Raw genomic sequence first — 21,234 nt, forward strand, 5'->3', positions numbered from 1 at the left:
TTTCCCTTTGGCACAGTACAACGCCCATGCCTCGCTCACTAGCATCGCACTGAACAACGAACCCTTTTGTGTAGTCTGGCGATCGTAGCACAGGCTGGCTTGTTAGGGCGCTCTTTAAGGCGCTAAAAGCTCTTTCCTTTGTCTCGCTCCAGACGACTGTTTGGGGCTCTGTTTTTCTTAGAGCATCCGTCAGGGGAGCCGCGATATCGGAGTACCTGGGGATGTACCTCTGATAGTAGCCGGCGACACCTAAGAACGACCGAATATCGGTCTTCGTGCGCGGTTGCGGGAAGTCTCGCACAGCGGCCACCTTTATTTCAGAGGGGCGGCGACGACCCTGTCCAATCACGTGACCGAGGTAGACAACCTCGGCCTGTGCTAATTGGCACTTGGGAGCCTTGACTGTCAAGCCCGCTTCGCGCAGGCGGGTTAGCACTGCCCGCAAGTGTGCCATATGCTCAGACCAGGAGGCGGAGAATATCGCTACGTCGTCTAAATACGGTAAAGCGAATTCTTCCTGTCCCCGCAACACTTGTCCATGAGGCTTGAAAAGCAGTATGGCGCGTTCTTCAAACCAAAACTCAAAACTTTAGGACGGAATGTTCCCATTGGTGAATGAACGCCGCATATCTACTAGCCTCTTCTGTAAGTGGAACCTGCCAATAACCCCTGACAAGATCTAGGGTGGAAATAAACTGAGCGCTACTAACTTTCTCAAGGCGCTCCTCGATGTTAGGGATCGGATAAATTTGATCCTTAGTGATGGAGTTAAGCCTGCGGTAGTCGACGCAAGGACGAGGTTCCTTGCCCGGTACCTCAACTAAAATCAAAGGGGAGGTATAATCACTCTCACCCACCTCAATAACACCGAGCTGTAGCATTTTCTTTACCTCAGCCTCCATAATATCGCGCTGGCGGGGTGACACCCGGTACGCCTTGGATCGTACTGGCTCTGGCGAGGTAAGTTCTATATCATGAGTAAGGACAGAAGTCCTACCAGGCCTCTCAGAGAACTGACCTTGAAACTCTTGTAAGAGTTGGTGTAGTTCGGTTCTCTGCTCAGCTGACAGCGGTGCTTTAACGATTAAGTCACTAATGACCTGATCAGTGTCTTCCCTGTTCGTCACTGAGCCTAGTCCCGGAAGCTCGACCGGAAGCTCTTCTAACTTTCCCTTGTCGGGCATTTCCTCTCCAGTACCTGGTGCCTTCAACGCTACAGGCTCAATTTTATCCAGTTCTGACGTGCTCGGAATATCAGCTTGCTGCGCCTCCGACCCTTTCTCATTGTTCGACAACGTCGGCCCCGCAACTACCGCCTTTGCAGCGAGCTCCCGAACTCTCGATCTGGTTAATGCCTGAACGCTAGCCTCACCAAACAAAAGCCCCTTCTCGCGCAGGAGGTGATCGGACCTGTTCGAAAATAGGTACGGGTACTGGGGGGGGGGGGGGGGAGCATAGATGACACTACGGCCTCCGTCTCAAGTGCTCCGAAAGGTCCTTCAATAAGCACTTTTGCTACGGGCAGACACACGCCATGAGCTTCCACGGCTTGCTTGATCCATGCGCACTTGCCCGTGAACATATCGGGTTCTACGTAAGAGGGGTGAACTACATCCATTGTAGCTGCGGAATCACGAAGCACTCGGCACTCTTTCCCGTTCACGAGGAAGTCTCGCATGTAAGGCTCGAGAAGCTTCATGTTCTCATCAGTGCTACATAATGACAAACACACGACTTCTCTTTTTGTTTCTGGACACTGCGCCGAAAAGTGACCCGGCTTCTGGCACGTATAACACACGCGCGCTTGCCTCCTCTCGAACCGCTTTCTGCGTTCGGCTTCGGCTGCCGCCGTCTCCTTACGTTCGGTCGGACTGCTTTCACTCGCATCCGCACTACGCGTGTCCCCCCTTGCTCTCATGGGTGTGAACTTCGGCCTCTCAGACTTGGAGCAAATTCACCCTTTTGACCGTCCTTAGCTCCGCGAGCCCGACGCGTCACAAACTCCTCGGCTAGCTCGGCGGCTTTAGCCACTGTACTAACGTCTGGCCTATCCAAGACCCAGTACCGCACGTTCTCAGGTAACCGACTGTAAAACTGTTCCAGCCCGAAACACTGCAGAATTTTCTCGTGGTCACCAAACGCTTTCTCTTCTTTGAGCCACTCCTGCATGTTTGACATAAGCCTGTAGGCAAACTCTGTATATGACTCGCTTCTGCCTTTTTAATTTTCCCGAAACTTCCGACGGAACGCCTCCGCTGACAGCCTGTACATTTTTAGCAGACTCGATTTCACTTGGTCGAAATCCTCTCCCTCCTCTCTCTTCAAGCGAGCGACTACGTCGGCCGCCTCGCAGGGTAACAAAGTGAGCAAGCGCTGTGGCCACGTTTCCCGAGAGAACCCCTGCTTCTCGCACGTTCGCTCAAAGTTAACCAGGAACAAACCAATGTCCTCTCCAAGCTTAAACGGCCGCATCAGGTCAGTCATTTTGAACGATACCCGTTCTCCTGCACCGTGTGCCTGACTTCCATTACGAGCGCGTTCCATCTCTACCTCGAGACGCTTCATTTCCAAAGCGTGTTGACGGTCGCGCTCTTCTTTATGTTCGCGCTCGTCTTTCTCTTTTTGCTCTTTACGTTCGCGCTCGTCTTTCTCTTTTTGCTTCCTCTCCTCAATGGTCTCAAGGCATTCCGACAGCTCGTCATCCTCAGCCTCCAACTCAAGAATAGCCCTTAGCAGTTCTGGTTTTCTGAGTTTGTCTGAGACATCCAGACCCAACTCTCTTGCAAGCTCCAGCAATTTCGGTTTGCGCAACGACTTCAAATCCATGGCTGCTCCGAATGCTGCTTTCTCTACTGCCTACTATTGTCTTGCCGCAAACTAACCCGGCAGCAACGACAACCACAATTACCAGCTCTGTTTCTGACACTAACAAAAGCCTGGCAAAACACAGAAGAAGAAAGTCCCGCACTCACCAAACCTCGCAGCCAAGAATTCAGCGCAGTCGTTCCGCTGCAGGCAACCAGTCATCACACAGGGCTCGTTGCACTGCTCCCGGATGGTCGTTGTGCTGCTCAGCATACAGTTGACCGCATATCTTCGCTGCTGGCCTCCGTTGTCGGGATCTCACCGCTGGCAACCTGTTGTTGCATTTGGGTTGCAAGCCCCAAGGGTAGCGTTGGCCTGGCGGCCTGGGGCAAAGCTGGAAACATCCGAAGGTCCCGGCAAAGGATGAGTCGACTGGCAACAGAACAACTTGTTTATTCTGGCATCGCAAAACAGCAGTCGGTCAGGGCGACCACGTTACTCGAAGGAAGAAAATCGAAGTCTCTCTCGAGCCCTCGGCGTCCGGGGCAGCGGCGTTTTATACCCACGGAGTCGAGGGCAAGAAGGAACGGCTTGGGAAGAGGCGTCCGATACGGCGACGCTTGAACATGTCCAGACGTGACGGGCGCGTCCGCCAGGCCGGCGCCGGTCAGACCTCCTCGCCTCCCAGTTGGGGAGCTCCTCTCCCCGGCTGCCGCGCTTTGACAAGCGTGGGCACCAACATGCACACACACACACACACGCACACACGACGACACGTGGCATTGAAACCTGCCTGGACGCGCTTGGCGGGAGGCGTTACGGCAGCACTGAACGGGTCCAAATGACCGCCGCTTTGAACGAAGCCGCGGCGTCCGTTGAATCCGCGCCGGCTATACCGCGCGTCGTAGGCGAGACGTAACAGGAGGCGTTCTCTGCCACTTTTTGGGTAAGGAGGCGCTCTGCGATACTAGGAGTCGCTTATAGCTTGTAGCGCTGAGAATATGTCTAATGATGCCATTTGGCGAGATGGAAAACAAAGTTCAAACATCTAAAATTTCGGATTCATTTGAGGCGTGTTCATTTGGCATTTTAGCCAAACTATTGTTCTTGCTGCAACGTTCTACGTGGCGTGGAAGTAAAAGCGTGCGCCGCTGCCTCCAGTCCGGTTGTTATCGAACTCATCCCAGTGGGACGCCGCCCGTGATAAACGGCTGACATAAGCGCATTCGCTCCCCTAATCTGTTCACCCCAGGAAGCGGCGCGACCGAGCCCCTTATCATCAGCGAAGCGGTAGCGCAGGCATGCAAAAAAAAAAGAAACACGAAGACGCGTTACTCGAGAAGAGGCAGTGTGTTGCAAGCCCACGACGGTGTCGACGGCTTACAGCCTTATCTGCCGGCATATACCACGCCACCACGTGGAGCGCCGTCGAACCCCGTGATCGCAAACCGCCGGCGCACAACGGTCGAGCCAGAGACTGCCGCCGTGCCGCGCCCATTCCGTGACGAGCGCTGTTGAACAGTTCGGAGCTGGTGTTACGGGAAGAGGCTATCATCAGGCCGTTGGATGCGCCTGTCGAGTACCGCACTCAGGCAACGAAATCTAAAGTCTGACGAAAACTCGTCTGGTCGGGTAGAAGATTCATGACTGAAGAAAAAGGAACGCCGACCAAAAAGTAGTTGTTTAAAACAAAGACGTTTCGGCTTCCACACGGAAGCCTTGATCACTGTGAAGAAAAAGGAACGCCGACCAAAAGGTAGTTGTTTAAAACAAAGACGTTTCGGCTTCCATACGGAAGCCTTGATCACCTGGTGATCAAGGCTTCCGTATGGAAGCGGAAACGTCTTTGTTTTAAACAACTACCTACGTCTTTGTTTTAAACAACTACCTTTTGGTCGGCGTTCCTTTTTCGTCAGTCATGACTCAGGCAACGAGTAAGCATTTTCTCATGATCGATGTAGTATGGAGCCGGATTCAAACGGAGTCATCCAGTCCGTTATCCCTACAGCGTGTAGCGCGACGTTAACGTGAAGCCAGTTGATTGATATATATATACTTCGCGGGATCATTCAGACAGGGCCATGAATAGTTCGTTTGGTTATTGCAACTGACCCGCCATTGTGGCTCAGCGGCTTCGCGTTCTTTTGATGATCCCATTGTCGCGGGTTCAGTCCCACCGTGGCGGCGGTATTTCGATATTAGGACACGTTAAAGAACGCCAGGTGGCATAAATTAATTCGGCGCACTCCACCACGTGGTCATTCATAGGCCATATGTGTCGCCTCAGGGCGTTAAGCAGCTCGATTTACAATTTCGTTACTGCAATTAAGGAAGGAGTTGAAAGACGAAATATTTCATTCTCTTTGCTCATTTATAGGGAGGCTTGTAGCCTACCGTAAGTAATATCCATATCAGTGTTTAGATTTTCGAAAATGCCATTCAGCTGCAGAGAAAGGAATTTCGGGCCACACACGCACGAAACCGAAACTACGCGACCAGAAAGAGTGCTAGCCACTCCTACGAGCACGTGTCATAGATACAGTGGCGCGGATGTATTGTACCCGTGGTGCATTGCGGTAGAAGCTACACGTTAGCGTGATTTCCCGCTCTTGGGGTGCCGTTCTCCGAAGGGAAGGACTCGCAAGTAGTTGAGTGGGGAAGAAACAGCGCCACTACGCGCTCTGGGGTGCTCAAAGATAGCTCCTGCTGCCATTGTGCAACATTGTGCCGCAATGCCCTTGCGCACAGGGTATATATGAGCCCCTTGTATACTGTGTCGACGCCGTATATCCCAAACCGACTGAGATAGGATGATGAACGGGCACTTGGGTTATATTGGCTTCGAAACATACTGTGTATGTTTGCCCTGCAGCACCCGTAAATTCCTTATTTGTAGACACGGAAAAAACTTAACGTAGCTCCTAGCTCTCGGTGAAAGGCTTTCAAGCAATGCATTTCTTGCAAAGATGGAGAGACATGATAACTGAACTGAATTCACTAGTGATGCGCCTCTTTGATCCCAATTTCTGCAAGTGCGAAGAGTCGCTAATACGAGAAGGATATTTGGGAAGACGAATATTTGAATATTTCATTTTCGCTCTCAGCGCAACACGAACGTGACACAACACGAAGGACTTGCACAAACAGGCGCTGACTATCAACTGGTGTTTTATTGAAGAACGAAAAGCGTATAAATACAAACAGTGAACTACTTATCAATCAAAAGTTATCTGGAAGGCACGAGGGAGGTCAGATAGCTCAATTCCCTCTCGGATAACGTTATGGAAGGGCTGCTGATACATTTTGTGCCGTCGCGGTGAATATAAAAAGCCTCCATTACCTCGCGTGTTAATTTATTGTTATGTCGAAACAGGATGCACGTGTTCTTGTAATCGGGAACACATTGGAACTTTTTGCACTGGAAAGACGCCTCGGCAAGGGGGTCCCCTTTAGTTCGCGTTTCTGCATGACCCTTTTCATGCCTGCATTGGCATTGCCTGCTGTGGGAGCCTGTGTGAGACAGGGCGTCATTTTTGCTGGTGTTTTCATGCTCCGTCAAGCGTTTGTTAACGCACCTGCCAGTCTGGCCAATGTACATGGCACCGCAGGAGAAGGGGACCTGGTATACCACCCCTACCTCGCAAGGTATAGATGGCGACACCTGACAAGCATCCCTCTTGGTCTTGCCGTAGTGCCTCTGATTGACCTGTTTGCACATGGCGCTAAGTTTTCTAGATGCAGAAAAGATATCAACGTCGTATATGCCCGCTACTTTTTTCAGCCCATGTGACAAGCAGTGTGCATGCGGGACCACGGCCGGTTTTTTCTTCTTTTTGAATGGCGACAAAATGTCATTTGAACAAAGAAGCGTTGAACTGAATGCTACTAGTATACGAATACCTCGCCACCTCCTTTTAATGGCGTTTTGATAGCGTTCATGAACGAACCACCGAGCACCCTTATCGCGCGCTATTCAATAAGAACCCTGTCATCGAAAGCCGAGCGCGGGGACTGTGGCGCTGGGAAACCGGCACCCGCGTAAGATAGCGCAATATATAATACATTGATTTCTCTTTCTCTCTATTTTTCTGGGAATTATGTTGCAACGGCTGCAGCCAACGTAGATAGGAGCATCACCGAGAAAAGACTGCAGCAGGCTTCCCGAGGTGTACGCCCAGCGGAGTAGAAGGCTCCAACATGCCGGACACAACGTACCGGCTCAGTGGCTTCGCCGGGGGCATCGACTGGCGGCCCATCAACTTCAAGCAGCGCCTTCAGACCACCCGTGTGTGTCGCCTGTGCGGAGTCGTTCCCCACAGCATAGCTGTGTTGCCGTGCACTCACTTCCTGTGCCAGTCCTGCCTCGATGGCTGCGCGGACGGAGGCCGTTCCGCCTGTCCCTTGGATAAGATGTCTTTCGAGGCCGACGCGGACGTCTCCTGGATATCCTTTCCTCAAAAGCACATGGAAAGGCTGCAGGTACTGTAGAAACCCTGCACTGCAGAGCATGTTCCTTGCACTGACGCAGTTCAAGTTTCGAGTATAGATCGCCAAAAATTCTCAGCAACAACTCCCGCTCCCACTTTCATCTGCCACCCCTATGACGTCACGCTAGCAGGTGCACAATCGCTCGGCGCCATTTTCTGGAGAGCCTGTTTCGAGCGGCATTTGCCGTTTCCTTCTTGAGTTGTACGCGAGTATAGAGTCTGTCTCAGCGTAGAGACCGCTCTCTGTTCTGACCATGGTAATTCCCACTTTTCACGTGCTATCCTTTATGTCTAATGTCTTATGAAAGCTAAATGTTCTCCCATCTTGCGCTGACTAATGTCGCGACGTTTTAACACCGCATAAATAACGGTTTGTTACTCGTATGCGGCGTGTAATGCTTCGAAGCTCCAGTGGGCTTTATTAGACGCGCTAGTGGAGGGCTAAATACTAATTTCGACCACCTGGAGTTCATTAACACGGATTAACTTTACACAGAAATAGGGCGGCCTTTTTTTGCATTTCCAGAAAAACTTTTTTGTATTATTGAGCAATAAAAAGGGCAGAGGAAGTTGGTGGCTTTCAGAATTAAAGCCATCCGATAGTACTGTTGGCCTAAGGCCTGACAGACATGCCAGGAGCATGGGGGGGCGAAGAAAAGGGGGAGGGGTTTTGATCAGCAACGAAATAAAAACAGACAGGGTTAATAACGAGCGTATAGGGAAGGGCAAAAGGGAAATTGGGACATGGGGAGTCTAAATGGGGGCTGTGTTGGTAAAGGCGTGAAAGGGTATAGGCGTGTGAGTAAGGTACCCTGAGGTTCAGATGAGGCTTACTAGAGAGCGTGAGGTACCGCCTAATGTGTGCATATCGGTTACATGGGGGGGGGGGGCAGTCTAGAAAAAACTAAAATTGATTTGCCCGCATATTCACAATTAATACAGATTTGTCTTAATCATTTGTACATACTGCGGTCTTCCTCAAGACCATGACAGGGTGGACACATGTACAGCCTTTGCCAAAAGTAACCAGGCTGCATGGTTGCTTCTCAATCGAATGGCAGAGCCCTTACGGCTTCCTTAAAGATCTCGGAAGGTGAGGACAAGGGTTCTCGTTGCCATACAGAGATTTAGAGCATGATGGCTGGCATGGTAGCTTCAATATACGACTGGGAAGTAAACTGTCTAGCCTGGTTACTTTTGGAAAAGTCTGCACATAAAAAGAATACAAGACGGCAAAAAAGAAGAGTAAATTAGTTTAGGTGTTTTTCAAATGCCGCTAATGCGTTCTGTGTAACTGCGTCTTTGGTGAGGTTATTCTGGTCAACTATAGACTGTCTGCTGGTATCCAAATGCCTCACCCCTCGTTGGTGTGTTTAGTCCAGATGGATTCCGGCGCCTGATTCTGAATATCGCGGGCTAACTGATCAGCCGCTTCACTGCTGACAGTGTCCGAATGACTAGGGATCCATTTCAGAGAATGGTAGCTGGAGGGGGGCAGAAGACGGTGTCTTCGAGGGCCTCTCTGTGGTGTGTGGTACAGGGCACTATTTTGGATATAGTGCAGTGCGGCATGGGGGTCCGTATAGCCTACATAATTGTGGGCTCCGCTATAGTTGAAAGAACGTTTTGCATTGCATGGTCCGCCCGGGTGGAAAACGAAGGTGATTATACGAGGGGGGGGGGGGGGGAGGGTGTTGAGATGGTGCCATCGGTGCACATTTAAGGAGCAGAGTCTGCGGCATAAGCGGTGATGGCGAGCTCATGTGTGCGAAATTCCCCGGTACAAAGAAGGGGGCGATATGGGCGCTTGAAAGGCGAGTGCAGCCAGGACGTGGACATGAAGGTGAACGTGTGGGATGCAACCTTATACCAGACTAGTTCACTAGAAGGATATCGGACAGACGACTAATTTGGCAAAATTGGTGTAGTTGGATAGGGTATAGCAGAGGGAGCGAAAGACAAGTGTTACATGAAGATTTGTTTGGGTGTAAGCAGCCAGCTGCATGATCGCCTTGTATAGGATGTTCGGGGGTGGGGGGCGGATGATATTTTAGTGGTAGTCTTAATGTTGAATAAGGAATAGAGTAAAGTTTGCATTTCGCTTCTGCTGAAATGCAGCCCCCTCAGCCTGGTCTTGAACCATGGCTTTGCACGCACTAGCCCAGCGTCATATCAAGAGAGTCGCCAGAAAAACTGGTGTGCGGATAAGATTCTGGAGATTGCGGCGATAAGGTGGCCAGAGCTGGCACTGGATAATTTTAATTGGAGGAGTATGGAAATGTCATTTCTCCTGCAGTGGACGTAAATATGCCAATGACTTTGTTGCGAGTAAAGGCTGCTTGTTCCTCTCAAACATACCCGCAATGATTTGTATTGCTACAGCTTTAGAGCAGCGAGCAAGCAGCGCTTCACGTACGAGAGAACGTTGAGTGTCTTGAAACGATTTGAATGTTGCCTAACCTTCCTGTTATATTCTGCGGAATCAGAAACAAATGGCTTGATTGTGCGATTCAAGCTTGTTTATGCTCCTGCGTTTTACGCCGGAAATAGCGCCGACACTCTTTATTTACTGTATCAAAAGACCTCGCATTTCGAAGAGGCAGAACCTATATCCTGCGTGGCATTAATCGGGAAACCAGCCGTAAAAAATGAGTAACGCAGCCGCAGGTGGGTTGTTGGAATGCCCAGCATGGATCTGGCTACGTGGGTCCCGCCGGAGAGCTCCTGTACCATTTCGAGAACAACTGTTCCTTCCACGCCGCTTCGTGTCCTCGGTGCCAGGACGCTGTGCTGGTCAGGGACATGCCGAGGCACTACGGCGCTGGGTGCGGCGGCGTCGCGGCCCTCCCTGAAACCCACAGAGACGCTGCATCGGCCGTCCCGACGACGGCGGCACTCGACGCAGCAGCCTGTGGATGCCACGATATGCTGACGTCGATACAAGGTCGAGTGAACGACCTGTCTGAGGCGTTGGGCCGCCTTGGCGCTCGGCTTCCAGAAGACACACCAGTTGTTGGCGGCCGACAGACAAGGAGTCATGAGACAAAGCTGCAGAAGGGACCATCCTCTTCATGCCCTGGAGCTTCAGCGCAGCAATCCACTGAAATTAATGCTCTTCTTTCAGTGCTGGAAGAAGTTAAATGTGCTGTGACCGAAGGATTCAGCAATGGAGAGCAAGGCACGCGGAGAGATGTCGCCGGTCCGTCCACGCAGAGCCGACAGCCTCCTGTTGCAACCATCCAGAGGGTCCCGGCTCCACTGCCCTCCAGGACTGCCTCTGGTTCCAGCACACAAGTAGTTCTTCACAACGGCGAAAATGGTGTAGAACTCGTTGTCTTCAGCCTTCTTTACAAACCATGGGGTAGTGACTTGGCGAGCAAGGATTTAAAGGTTGTTTGGCATCAGCTTTTCGTTGCCGGGGAGGACACGGGAGTGTGCATCAGGTGCGTGGTTCTCAAAAACTCCACTTTCGTTCCCATATACGCCATGTCAACCCAGCCTGCAAGGTGGAAGCTGCCCGACATACGGCCACTGAGCCCTCAGGACCTCAGTTCACCCGACTTAAGAGAGTGGGTCACTGAAAAAGCGAAGGAACCAGGTCGGGAGTACCTGCCCGTCTCGGCCTACGCTCCGGACTTGCGCCTGCGGTGCCTCGTTGACGAGACGTCGCAAGGCATTAAAAAGACTCCAAGCGGAGAAGTTCAACTTAATCTCCTGATCAGATTGGAACGCCGCTTTCTTTCTTAAATTGTGACACCAAGATCATCGGTCATTAAAGTTCTTTTAATCACCTAAGTTACCTTACGTGGTATCTTTCTTGACAAACCCGCAGCTTAATAATTCGTTCACGCTAAAATAATCAGTTTACTTTCTGTCTTTACCACTCACCACAGTAATTTCAAAACGCGGAGAAGGGAGGGGAACGAGTGCTGTTTATAAATAAGATTTCTTTAAACGGAGGATAGAACAATTGTTCTGAAAAAGATTGAAACGTCTAGCTGTAATCAAGAACATACAATAACCACAGTTTAGACACGTTACTCATAAAAACAAGGAGAAATTAAAAGCCAGCGTTCGCTCACTGCCACTATTTTCTCTTTACCTGGTTCCCACAAGTTGTGGAGATTTTTTGTTCATTGTTTCACGGATTCTCTCCGTGTAGGTGGCAGAGGTAAAGGCAGAAGCCTGACAGAGCCCCTGCGCCCCTTCAGTTCAATGGTTGCAAGCCTAATAGTTTAGAAGAAAATTGTTTCTTCCATTAGTTTATATTATTTCTTCCATTGCTTCTATAAGCTATCCATTTCTTTCGAAAAGCGCTGCATTTCTGCCGCTTTCCTTACAAAATTTGAAATGGGAATCCATGAAGAAATGCGTCAGTCATTTCTTTTGGCAACCTTACTCCTCCAAATAGTTCTTCGCATTTTGCTTTACTTTGAACCCAGTATTATGCACTGAACCGCTATGCCACCTTGCTTAGTTTTATTTTCGTTATTTTCAGTTGTCTTTACTGTATGGTTGCTTCACTATTAGGGTGAAGCCCAGCACAGCACTGGATATGTTATTGAATTTTTTTTAATGCTTCGTTTATTATCGGCAGCAGGCTTTAAAGGCTCCGTTACAATACAGAGTCGTCAGGTATGTTGTAATTTATACCGCAAATCGGTTACATGATAGAGCGCAAATATAATGAGTAGAAAACAGTTTTAACAGCACAAAAGCTACGACGGGCTCTTTGATACATCGGTCATTGGCCGTGACGCCTTTTGCAGGCATTTATTGCCCACAATATAATATTTGGGAAACAGGATTTATAGCACATTGAGTTGTGGTCAGCCATGGGGTAAGGTGGACCGAACCAAGGTCACGGGAACCAAGGAAAACATCTTTCTGGTCATGAAAGTGAAAGTATATTTTTTAAGCTTAAGTTTGGCGGTCACGACGCCCTGTCCGCAAGCATCATTGCTCCAAAAGAAGTTATTCCAACGCATATGCTCAGCCTTAGAGCGCCATATGAAATCCTCACATTATCTCTGAGGCTTAGCCACAGAGCTCCTATTGATAGCGGTCACCCTAGATGAGTACAAAACCGGGAGGTAAACAACCGCATTGAAGACATGGTTTTTTTTATCTTATATCTTTATAGCTTTATAACTTATATCCGTACAGCAAATTTTTAGCCAATCTATCATATCCCCAAGCTCGCACTGATGGAGGGGAGGAATGAGAGTGGGTTGGTCTACCTGGCCGAATGTTCTCTTCAGTTCGATCTGGAGGACTGCGAAAGAAATGGGGTTTACCTCTGCCGCCTCGCGGACGGTCCTCCTGCGATGCATGTTGGTCTTGATGGAGCGACCTTTGCAGCCTCATGTTTGGTGATCTTGGAGCCAGAACCCCACTCTCGGAGCTGAAACTTTCAAGGTCAACAAGGCTTCACTTTGACCTTGAGCCAGGCTTCACACGCCTGACGTCATACCACGTGACTGGCCATAGCTGGAGCCAAGGTCCCTGCGCCGAGCCTCCTCCACCGTACCATCTGACTTTATCAGGTGATTACCCGTATGTAGCGCGCCTCGCCGAGCTCGCTTCAGTCGGAGCAGTTGGGGGCTCGAATCTGCGGAGCGATGGGGGGGGTGGGGGGGGGCGCTCTTTCACTCGTCTCATGAGGTGTAACTGAGTTAAAACGCAGCCATTTTCCCATTATCCCACTGAAGGCGATCCCAAGTCGACGGGTGACAGGTCTAGCCAGAATTTTATAGTATGCATGAAGGGAGTTTGGAGGGTTTGAACGGCTATCAAAAGCGGAGGCTATAAAAAGCGAGCCGCGCCGGTCAGGAGCAGTCAGATGGGGAGCAGACGGAGACATCAAGCGAGAGAGACGCTATCCCGGCCCATCGCCGTGCCCCTTGTGCGAGCCCGTTGTGCTCTCGACCCGTGTGCCGATGATGTAACGCCCTTGTTTTTACTGTACATAAATGATTCTTTGGTTAACCGTCGCCTTGACCGATTCATCACTCAACTCTGCGCAACACTGGCAGCAGGCTAAGATGCTCCAGTCCCAATACGCCCCAGCCGCTGAGCCCTTCTTGCGTATCCTTCTACTTCCGAGGAATGCATCGTTGACGTCTTGTGATTGTTCGCCCGCTCTGTGTATTATTTGTAAGTTGTAATAAAGTGCATACAAATGATCACGCTCTGTCGTCCCTCCCTTTGTTTCCTCGAGCATGAACCCCTCCGTGGTTAGCGAGCGAAGACGCTGCATCCGCGGAGGGGTAGTGCGGGGCGGTAGACTGGCCCCGAAACTTCCACAAGCTTTATACGCTGAGCATTGGCTTCGCAAAGCCCTGCTTACCTTAAATATACAACAGTAAACGTGAGATGTGCCTGCAGTTTTCTACCTTTTCCACCGGGTAGGAGCACTCCGCGCTGGTGACCTCGAACCGCTGAAACGTCCTGAAGTGGGGTAACAATCATGTACGGTTCCGCTTGCACGGCGGACGTTTGCATTGTGTCATCGGTTGCGTGTATTACACCACGGCTATATAAAGTGTATAGTTAAACCTAGGAGTTCACCTTCAATGAAACGTCATGAGACGACAGAGTGTTCAAGGATAATTGTTAATTCGCCCAGGCTGATCACACACAGAGTCCTCTTTACTGGTGTCGTCTTTTCTCGACTGCGGCGCCGCCTGCACTTCTTGAAGATCGCCACTTCCTAGAAACCGCATCTGGCTTGGTTAAAGCGGGTCTTTATATGTAAGTCGGGTGCGCTTTCGCATAATGCCTGTGAGTGTGAAAAATGAGACAGTGTCGTTGTCTGTGTGACCAAGAGGATCCGCTGCCACGTCATACCCTTACAGGCGCAGCTTAGTGCCCCCCCTCCCCGCCCTCTTCCCCCGCCCGCTCAAATTTTTAGGCCTTTTTTCGCTTTTAAAAGTTCTGGTCATAGTGGGAGTGGTCTTTTGGTCTTTAGAGTGCCGCAGTCTATCGATACAGGCCAACTTCACTGTCATCCCAGTGTTCCTTTGAAACCAATGATGGTGGCCTCTTTTTAGTAGAGAAATAACTCCCCAAACTCCACAACACAGGCATTACTTTCATGCTGGGCTGTTATCAATGTAATACAATACATGTATCAGACCAATCAGGCTTGTACAGGTAGATCCACAGCTCCTGAAGTTCAAATTGAAACCTACCCCATCTCCGAATAGAATTAATTTGGTGCGCAGTGCCATGCTCTGACATAGGAATAGGTCCAGCTTCTTTGACATCTTAGTTATCGCGATATTTAATGAGCAGAACATATAAAGAAAACTAGGTGATTTTTACTAGCCGCGTAACCACTCTATAGTCAGCCATTCGTTTTGAAGGCTGCGCTGCTTGACAACCCACCCTGACACGTAATCGTACACTATTCAGAAGTCAATGTACGCACTAATGAAGGCAATAGCTTTGAGTATGGTGAGTGTAGGCTTTTTCATACCCTTTTTCTCATTGTGCTGTTGTTGTTTGCGTAAAAAACGCTAATTCACGCACATTCAAGAGGAGAACTCCATCATGGAGTATGTCGTGGTATGCTGTTTCTCGGCGCCAGCGAATTCATTATCCTGCCGAAATTTGGATTTGGCTATTCCAATTACAATCAAATAGGGATCACAAAGTAAATTATTTCAACTAGACAGAGGCGCATAGATACAAGTACAGGGATGCATCAGCTTTATTCCATTTACTTCGGCATCGGTTAATTGTTCCCTACTGATACTGTAAGCTCCTGAGTGAGCGTTGTCTCGGCAGGCAAGCTGCTTTGCGTGCCAAGGCAAGTAGCCTTCGGGCTTCACCTTTCGCAAACACTACGCAATCATTCTGCTGCGACGGCCCCTGCGTTAACGCAAAGTTCTCGCTGTCGTTAACATTATTCTAAAGAGTACGTCCTTCATTTTCTAACAATCTGGAGCTATACAATGAAAGAAATATCAAATTTCGGCACTCAGAAAACGTTCGTTAACCCGTTTTTGTTCATTACAATGAATTCTTATCATTTTTCATGGCATAGAGTTTTTTTCAGCACAAACACTGAGAACGGAAGCCTTCCTTTCTGTAGCTCGTCGTCTTATGACATCGCATCCTAAATGAGCGCTCTATGCATTTCTATCAAACACCTTTTCCTATAATTTGGTGTAGCAGTCCAAATATCTCTTTCTTCCTGCCACCACTTCAACTTTCTCTCTTCGTCCATGCCTGTCGCCACATCTCACACCACACCGGATCTTTCAGACGATCAGTCGTTCGTTTCTGGAACTCTTCAGCCGTTTCATCGTAGATGACCAAACTAAACCTCAGTTCCCCGTCTTCGAGGAATCCCTCGTCCTCTAGAGTCTCAATTTCCGTCCAAAATGTGCAGTAACAAGAGTTTGGTTCTGGTAAACACGCCGGAACAGATTTCCTCATGACACAATTCTTCACTGGGTCGTCGTGTAGCACTTTCACATCGCACCTGGACGATATCAGGTGAGAAGATTCAAGGAGCCCGAAGCACCTCAAGGTCAGATGCAAGTATCCACCCGATGCTGACCATGAACTTTCGACGACAAGCTCAAGATACGTGTCCCTCCGGTGCCACACAATTGTCTCTGCCCACTTTTTCCTCAAGGAGTCCGGCTCATGATATATTACATCATCTGCATTTGTTAATTGAAAGTTGTATTCTCGAGCAACCAGTCTATCTTCTGACGATAGTGGTTCAGCGGGCTTTACGCCATCGAACGCAAGAAACGGGACCTGTTTTTGCCTAACAAACATGGTTCGGTTCGACGGCTCGCAGTCCCGTGCGCACTGTGTGAGGATACCCAGTGTAGACTTGGTGAGCATTTCTAGCTTCCGAAGAATAAGCATTTTCTCTGTGCACCAAGACGCGGGCAATGGTAAGGCTGCAGCTTCAGGAACGCCTCCTCTGCTTTCTTCTGAATGTCCCCGAGACCGGTGGCCTTGCGCAAGCGTCGAAGACATGTTGCCGGCGATAAGCGAAACCCGATCTTTTATGGTATCGGCAGAATCAGTAAGCGCACGAACAGCCTCAAACAGGCGCGTGGTATCGCTCCTTGACTTCTCCGTCAGTTGATTCATTTGACTCTGAAGAGCGGGAAACTGATCTTGGTACGTATTCCTTATAAGGTCCTTCATTTCTTCGACAGCTGCTCTCACGTCTTGAATAGTTAGTGCGTTGTCTTGCGAAGATGGCTGCTCTGTCGTGCCTAAGATTGTGTCGCCACTGCATCCCGTGACATAGTGTGAAACAAGGTTCTTGTGCAGGATTTCATCTCCGCACCGTGGGCAGTCGATCGTGTGGAAAGTGCATTCAGTCTCGTAGTGTCTCAAGATGACATCCATGGTACCCACGAACTCGCAGCCCCGTGCCTCATTCCAGCAGTGGACCTTAAACAGAAAGCAACAATATTTTCCTCATTAGATTCGTTTGCCTCTAACTTTTATGGTAGGAAGTGTTGACATGGACATCAACGTGCAGAGTTTACGTTTGATAAAACGAACACACTCGACCGTTCCATCTTCAGCCACAGGCTGCTGACATGCTCGATATCAAGACGACAGGAACCACACAGACTTCACAATCATCCTCCGGCTGCCCGGCATAAGACTGCCGGAGTGCAGTCTTACACCCCTGTTACACTGTAGTTTCAATGGTGACCGTGTGAGAGCCTTCGAGATTTTCAATCGCTATTGAACTCGAATTAGTTGTGTCACTGCTACACCGCAAATCTCACTGACCATTCAAATGATTCTCGTGGCTCTCGCCAGGCTTGTGTGACGCCACAATCGCTACATTCAGTTTTGTGCAAATTATTTTTTTATAAATCAAAACAATGTTGATATGCACTTTTTTGGAGTCGTGGGAGGTGTTTAGTTGTTACTAAATGGCAGTTGCGCTCTCTTGCAAGACACTGATTTTGTACGATTTGCTGTCACAGTTTCGTAACGTTCTGGCAGCACGATACTTAAGGCGTTTCCGTCTTCTGCGATGGAGAGTACAAAATCAAAGCGCATTGAGCCAGAGCGGTGCAGTGTACAAATTAGTGTATAAGTTAATATTTTGCTGCTTGCATTAAAGCTTGCGAGAATATTTTTTTATTCATGCTTGTGCACCATGAACGTATCGTGCATGAAAGTGCGCGTTGGCACCCCTCGAAGGAAAGCTAGCAACCTTGGGCAACGCTCGAAGAACCTTGAAATCTCGATAGAGTTCCGCTCTGCTGCATTGACTCGATAGACTACTGACTGGATCCCAATTGAAACTGCACGTGTAGCAGAGCTCAATAGCATTTGACTAGATAGACTATCGGTTCGAGGGTTCTCGAACTAACCGTGTGACAGGTTTGAGCCATGACGGATGCAACTATTTTTAAAGCTAATTTAGTCTCTTTGAATGAGGCCTAACCTCTCAGAGTTGCACGTGGCTTCTAAGGAACGCGGTATAGCGAAGGGCTCTTGATGGATTTCGACCTCCTGACCTGCGCTTGGCACATTCACCATTGCCACTTTTCGGCCGATTAACAAGAAAAGAACAACATAAAGCTTCCGCGCCACATGATGTTCGCCTAACACGAAATCAACTCGTCACTGCTTCAGATCGTACACGGGAGAGGTCCTCGAACAGGTGCAGTGCACGGCAAGTCGCAAGCTGCAGCCTCGTGGTGAGTCCGATGAGGTGAAAGCAGACAAGGCGACAACTCTAGTGGGTATTCCATAGCTGTAGTACAAATGCGCTGTGTTTTACAATCACAACACGAGACACGACTGGACGAAGCGCTTATATCAAGCAAACCACTGTGTACTCACCTTCAACGCGTGCAGTTTCCGATCAGGGAAGGCACTCCAGGAGCACTCGTTCTGGTCGAAGGCCTCCCTGTCCAGGGGGCAAATTCCGCCGCCATCTTGAGAGCTGGCTCCAAAGCAAGACTCGCAGAGAAAGTGCGAACAAGGAAGTTGGACTGTCCTCTTGGGAATCATCTGGCAGAGGCAGCAGAAGCGGCTGGTGGGCACGTCTTCGGCCAACCGCGTCGGTCGCCAGTTCACGCCTGCAACGTGACCGCGTAACCGGTGCAGCACCCTGGAGTTCGCCGCTGGCATGGCTGAGTTCTGAGCGACAACTCCTACAGCAGCGCGAAATGATGGCTGTCTTATCAGCTTAGCCGAGCGCGAGCTCTTCGCGTGCGCATCTCAGCATGCGAGGCTTTATCAACATGAAAAACATATCACATATATCAGCTGCTCTCCGGTTTCGGGACGCTGTTCTCGCATATGTGTCTCGCCGCGCTGGGGTTACCAGGATGTGCGCTCAGAGGAAGTGATGTCCCCCCTCTCTCGCTGTCCTCGATAACAAAAGCAGTGGAAAATGTAGTGCGGCGTGCGTACACGGCTGTGGTGCAGCGCGTCGCGGAGCAGACGACCATTTGCAGAAAATAACGCGGCCGTATTTAGTTTGACTTTGTGGACATCCCTCCACTTTTCGAACTCCTGGCGTACTATACAGTGCATTGGCCTTCGCCTAAGCTCAGTTGCGGCTCTCTGAGCAGTCACTAAGTTTTCACGTGCTATATTTCTAGCGTTTGTGTTCCACTTTCTGGAAATTTATTACACTAGAATAGCCGCCGCGGTGGCTCAGCGGTTATGGCGCTCGGCTGCTGACCCGAAAAACGCGGGTTCGATACAGGCCGCGGCGGTCAAATTTCGATGGAGGCGAAATTCTAGAGGGCCGTGTAGTGTGCGATGTCAGTCCATGTTAAAGAACCCCAGGTGGTCGAAATTTCGAAAGCCCTTCAATACGGTATCCCTCCCTCATAGCCTGAGACGCTTTGGGACGTTAGACCCCCATAAACCATAACCAGTACACTAAAATAAGATTTGAGGACACATTCTCCGCCTGCATTTGTAAAGGATTTTTAGCGATATCTTCATTACGGTAGCATTTCGAGCCTTCAGCGTGGCGGCGGCACGTTACCAGCCACGTGGTGCGGAGCTGTCGGCAAAACCGACCTGCCACAGCTGTGCGCATGCGCCGTGTCAAGTGGGACGAAGATGAAGAAGGAACGCCCAGCGAAACAGAGCGGCGAAAGACAGACTTTGTAATTGAACTGAGCAAGTTCCACTCGGCCAGCTATAGCTATCGCGTCACTTCAGGTTTAACCAGAGCTAAACCACCGCCAATTTTTATTGCTCCATTACTGCCAGGTCACCATCTCGAGTCTTCTATTAATGAACAGGTTTAGTGCCTTCAAACAGGTAAAGCAGATGAAGTCGCTTGTGTGCTAGGGATTCAGCACGTGTTGCGGAAGCTTCTGCGTGTATTCCATGCAATGCTATTATGCAGTATGCGCCAGCTATGAGGTTTACATTTTCTGCACTTGTGTTTCTCCCCCTGAGCTAACGAGGCTAAAAGAAGGAGTACTTTGCCAAAATGTCAGAATGAAAGCGCCAAAAGTATGGGCCGTGTTTCACAACATGCCGCCATATATGAGTAGTCAAAATTGTATTGATTAAGCGAGGTGCTCTCGCGCATTGCGTCGATTTCCGGCACCGCTCTTCTCTCGGACGCGCCAATATACTCGTCAACCCTGGATAGGAATAAAGTCGGCATCTGGGATGACTTGCCTGTACTCGGATGTGTACGCGGTTGGCGTTGCCCCACGGCTTTCCACTTGGCGTTCAACCACGTTGCGTTCGGCTTTGGAGGACAGGGATAAACTTTATTGCCGTCGACAAAAGTGGCAGATGGTGTGGGGTATAGCCCCATCTAGTGGCCATGAGCCCGTGGCGCTCGGCGACTTCTAGGCCTCTTGTCACAACCCGGGATTATGTGTCCGACTCGGAGCTGAGCAAAGCGGCCTCTCACCGGAAAAGGATCGAATCATTTCGCGCGATCCTGTCATTACGCGCATCTCTACTATGTACGCACTGTGTCCCTGCAAGTGACCTTGTTTTGCTTGGCCGTCCTTACTCTGTCGTTGAGGAGCGAAAAATGACAAAAAAATGGCAGGGATTTAATATAGTTCAACCGAGTAGGACATGCGAAAGCAGTGCTTTTCTTTTTTAAACTTCCTTTCTTTTTTGCTTTGTCGGTAGTCTCCCGCTGTATCTATCGCCGAGATCGCACTATAAGCTGACTGTCGCCGCTTTTGACCTAGGTATTTCACCTTACGTGCTCAGCCTTAGTGCAGTAGCTGTGTAGCTATAGTCGAGCCGGAGCCATCGTCCAGCAACCTGCTGGTAGCGTCATTTCATTTCTTGTATCATAAGTGGATGAAGAATTTATTTTCTAGCGATAGCTACATTGCGGTAGCATTTCGAGCATTCAGCGTGGCGGCGCCGCCACGCTGTCACGTGGTTGGTCACGTGGTGTGGAGCAGCTGGCGGCGCCGTGGCTGATCACGTAGTTGGCCACGTGACCAAGTCTTAATCGGCCAGCTGTAGCTATCGCATCTCTCCAGATTTAACCAAAGCTAAAACACCGCCAATTTTTTTGTATTGTTTTTGGCAACGTGGAAGCTATGACGCGTCAAACCAGACCTGCGAAGAACTGAAATTTGTGAGGGGAAAAAATGTTGTAGAACAGTATCTCTACCGTTACACGTCCGCAACCACTTCTAATTATGACATAGAACTAAGATGCAAATGAAATATGCTGAACCAGGATGTGCCACCGCCGTTCTGATAAAGTAGTTTTGTGATATGCTCTCAGCAGTCAAAAATTTTGAATATTTTATTCATATATGTTTGACACCGGGAAAATAATTGAATAATTTTCAGCCCCACCAACAGTTTTGCAAACCTTCTAGACCGGGAATGCAAAACTAATGGGAAGGCAGCGCTGTAGCTCCACATCGAGAAAAATATGAGACGCGCACGATTGAAGAAGTCAGCTTGACCACCGCCA

General features: G+C 49.6%; 2 protein-coding genes across 2 annotated transcripts; one reads left to right on the plus strand and one right to left on the minus strand.

The window, feature by feature from the left end:
- The first annotated feature begins 4,240 nt into the window (after positions 1 to 4,240).
- LOC144128009 (uncharacterized) lies at positions 4,241 to 12,917 on the plus strand. The gene is made up of 3 exons (XM_077661056.1): positions 4,241 to 4,480; positions 6,921 to 7,284; positions 9,960 to 12,917. The coding sequence occupies exons 2-3, from the start codon at positions 7,003 to 7,005 to the stop codon at positions 11,037 to 11,039; spliced, it is 1,362 nt and encodes a 453-aa protein (XP_077517182.1). The 5' UTR covers positions 4,241 to 4,480; positions 6,921 to 7,002; the 3' UTR covers positions 11,040 to 12,917.
- Positions 12,918 to 14,213: 1,296 nt separating this feature from the next.
- Positions 14,214 to 20,647, minus strand: LOC144128007 (uncharacterized). Its single transcript, XM_077661053.1, has 2 exons — positions 18,141 to 20,647; positions 14,214 to 16,721 (listed from the first exon to the last, which is right to left on the minus strand). The coding sequence occupies exons 1-2, from the start codon at positions 18,429 to 18,431 to the stop codon at positions 15,504 to 15,506; spliced, it is 1,509 nt and encodes a 502-aa protein (XP_077517179.1). The 5' UTR covers positions 18,432 to 20,647; the 3' UTR covers positions 14,214 to 15,503.
- Positions 20,648 to 21,234: the final 587 nt, after the last annotated feature.

Source organism: Amblyomma americanum, chromosome 4, assembly GCF_052857255.1.
Source record: "Amblyomma americanum isolate KBUSLIRL-KWMA chromosome 4, ASM5285725v1, whole genome shotgun sequence".
Lineage (NCBI taxonomy): Eukaryota > Metazoa > Arthropoda > Arachnida > Ixodida > Ixodidae > Amblyomma > Amblyomma americanum.

Excerpts from the sequence above, each read along its gene's own strand:
- LOC144128007 (XM_077661053.1), bottom strand. The coding sequence starts at position 18,431 with ATGCCAGCGGCGAACTCCAGGGTGCTGCACCGGTTACGCGGTCACGTT. Across the intron at positions 16,722-18,140 it reads GGAAACTGCACGCGTTGAAG|GTCCACTGCTGGAATGAGGC; the intron begins GTGAGTACACAG and ends TTTCTGTTTAAG.
- LOC144128009 (XM_077661056.1), top strand. The coding sequence starts at position 7,003 with ATGCCGGACACAACGTACCGGCTCAGTGGCTTCGCCGGGGGCATCGAC. Across the intron at positions 7,285-9,959 it reads AGCACATGGAAAGGCTGCAG|GTGGGTTGTTGGAATGCCCA; the intron begins GTACTGTAGAAA and ends ACGCAGCCGCAG.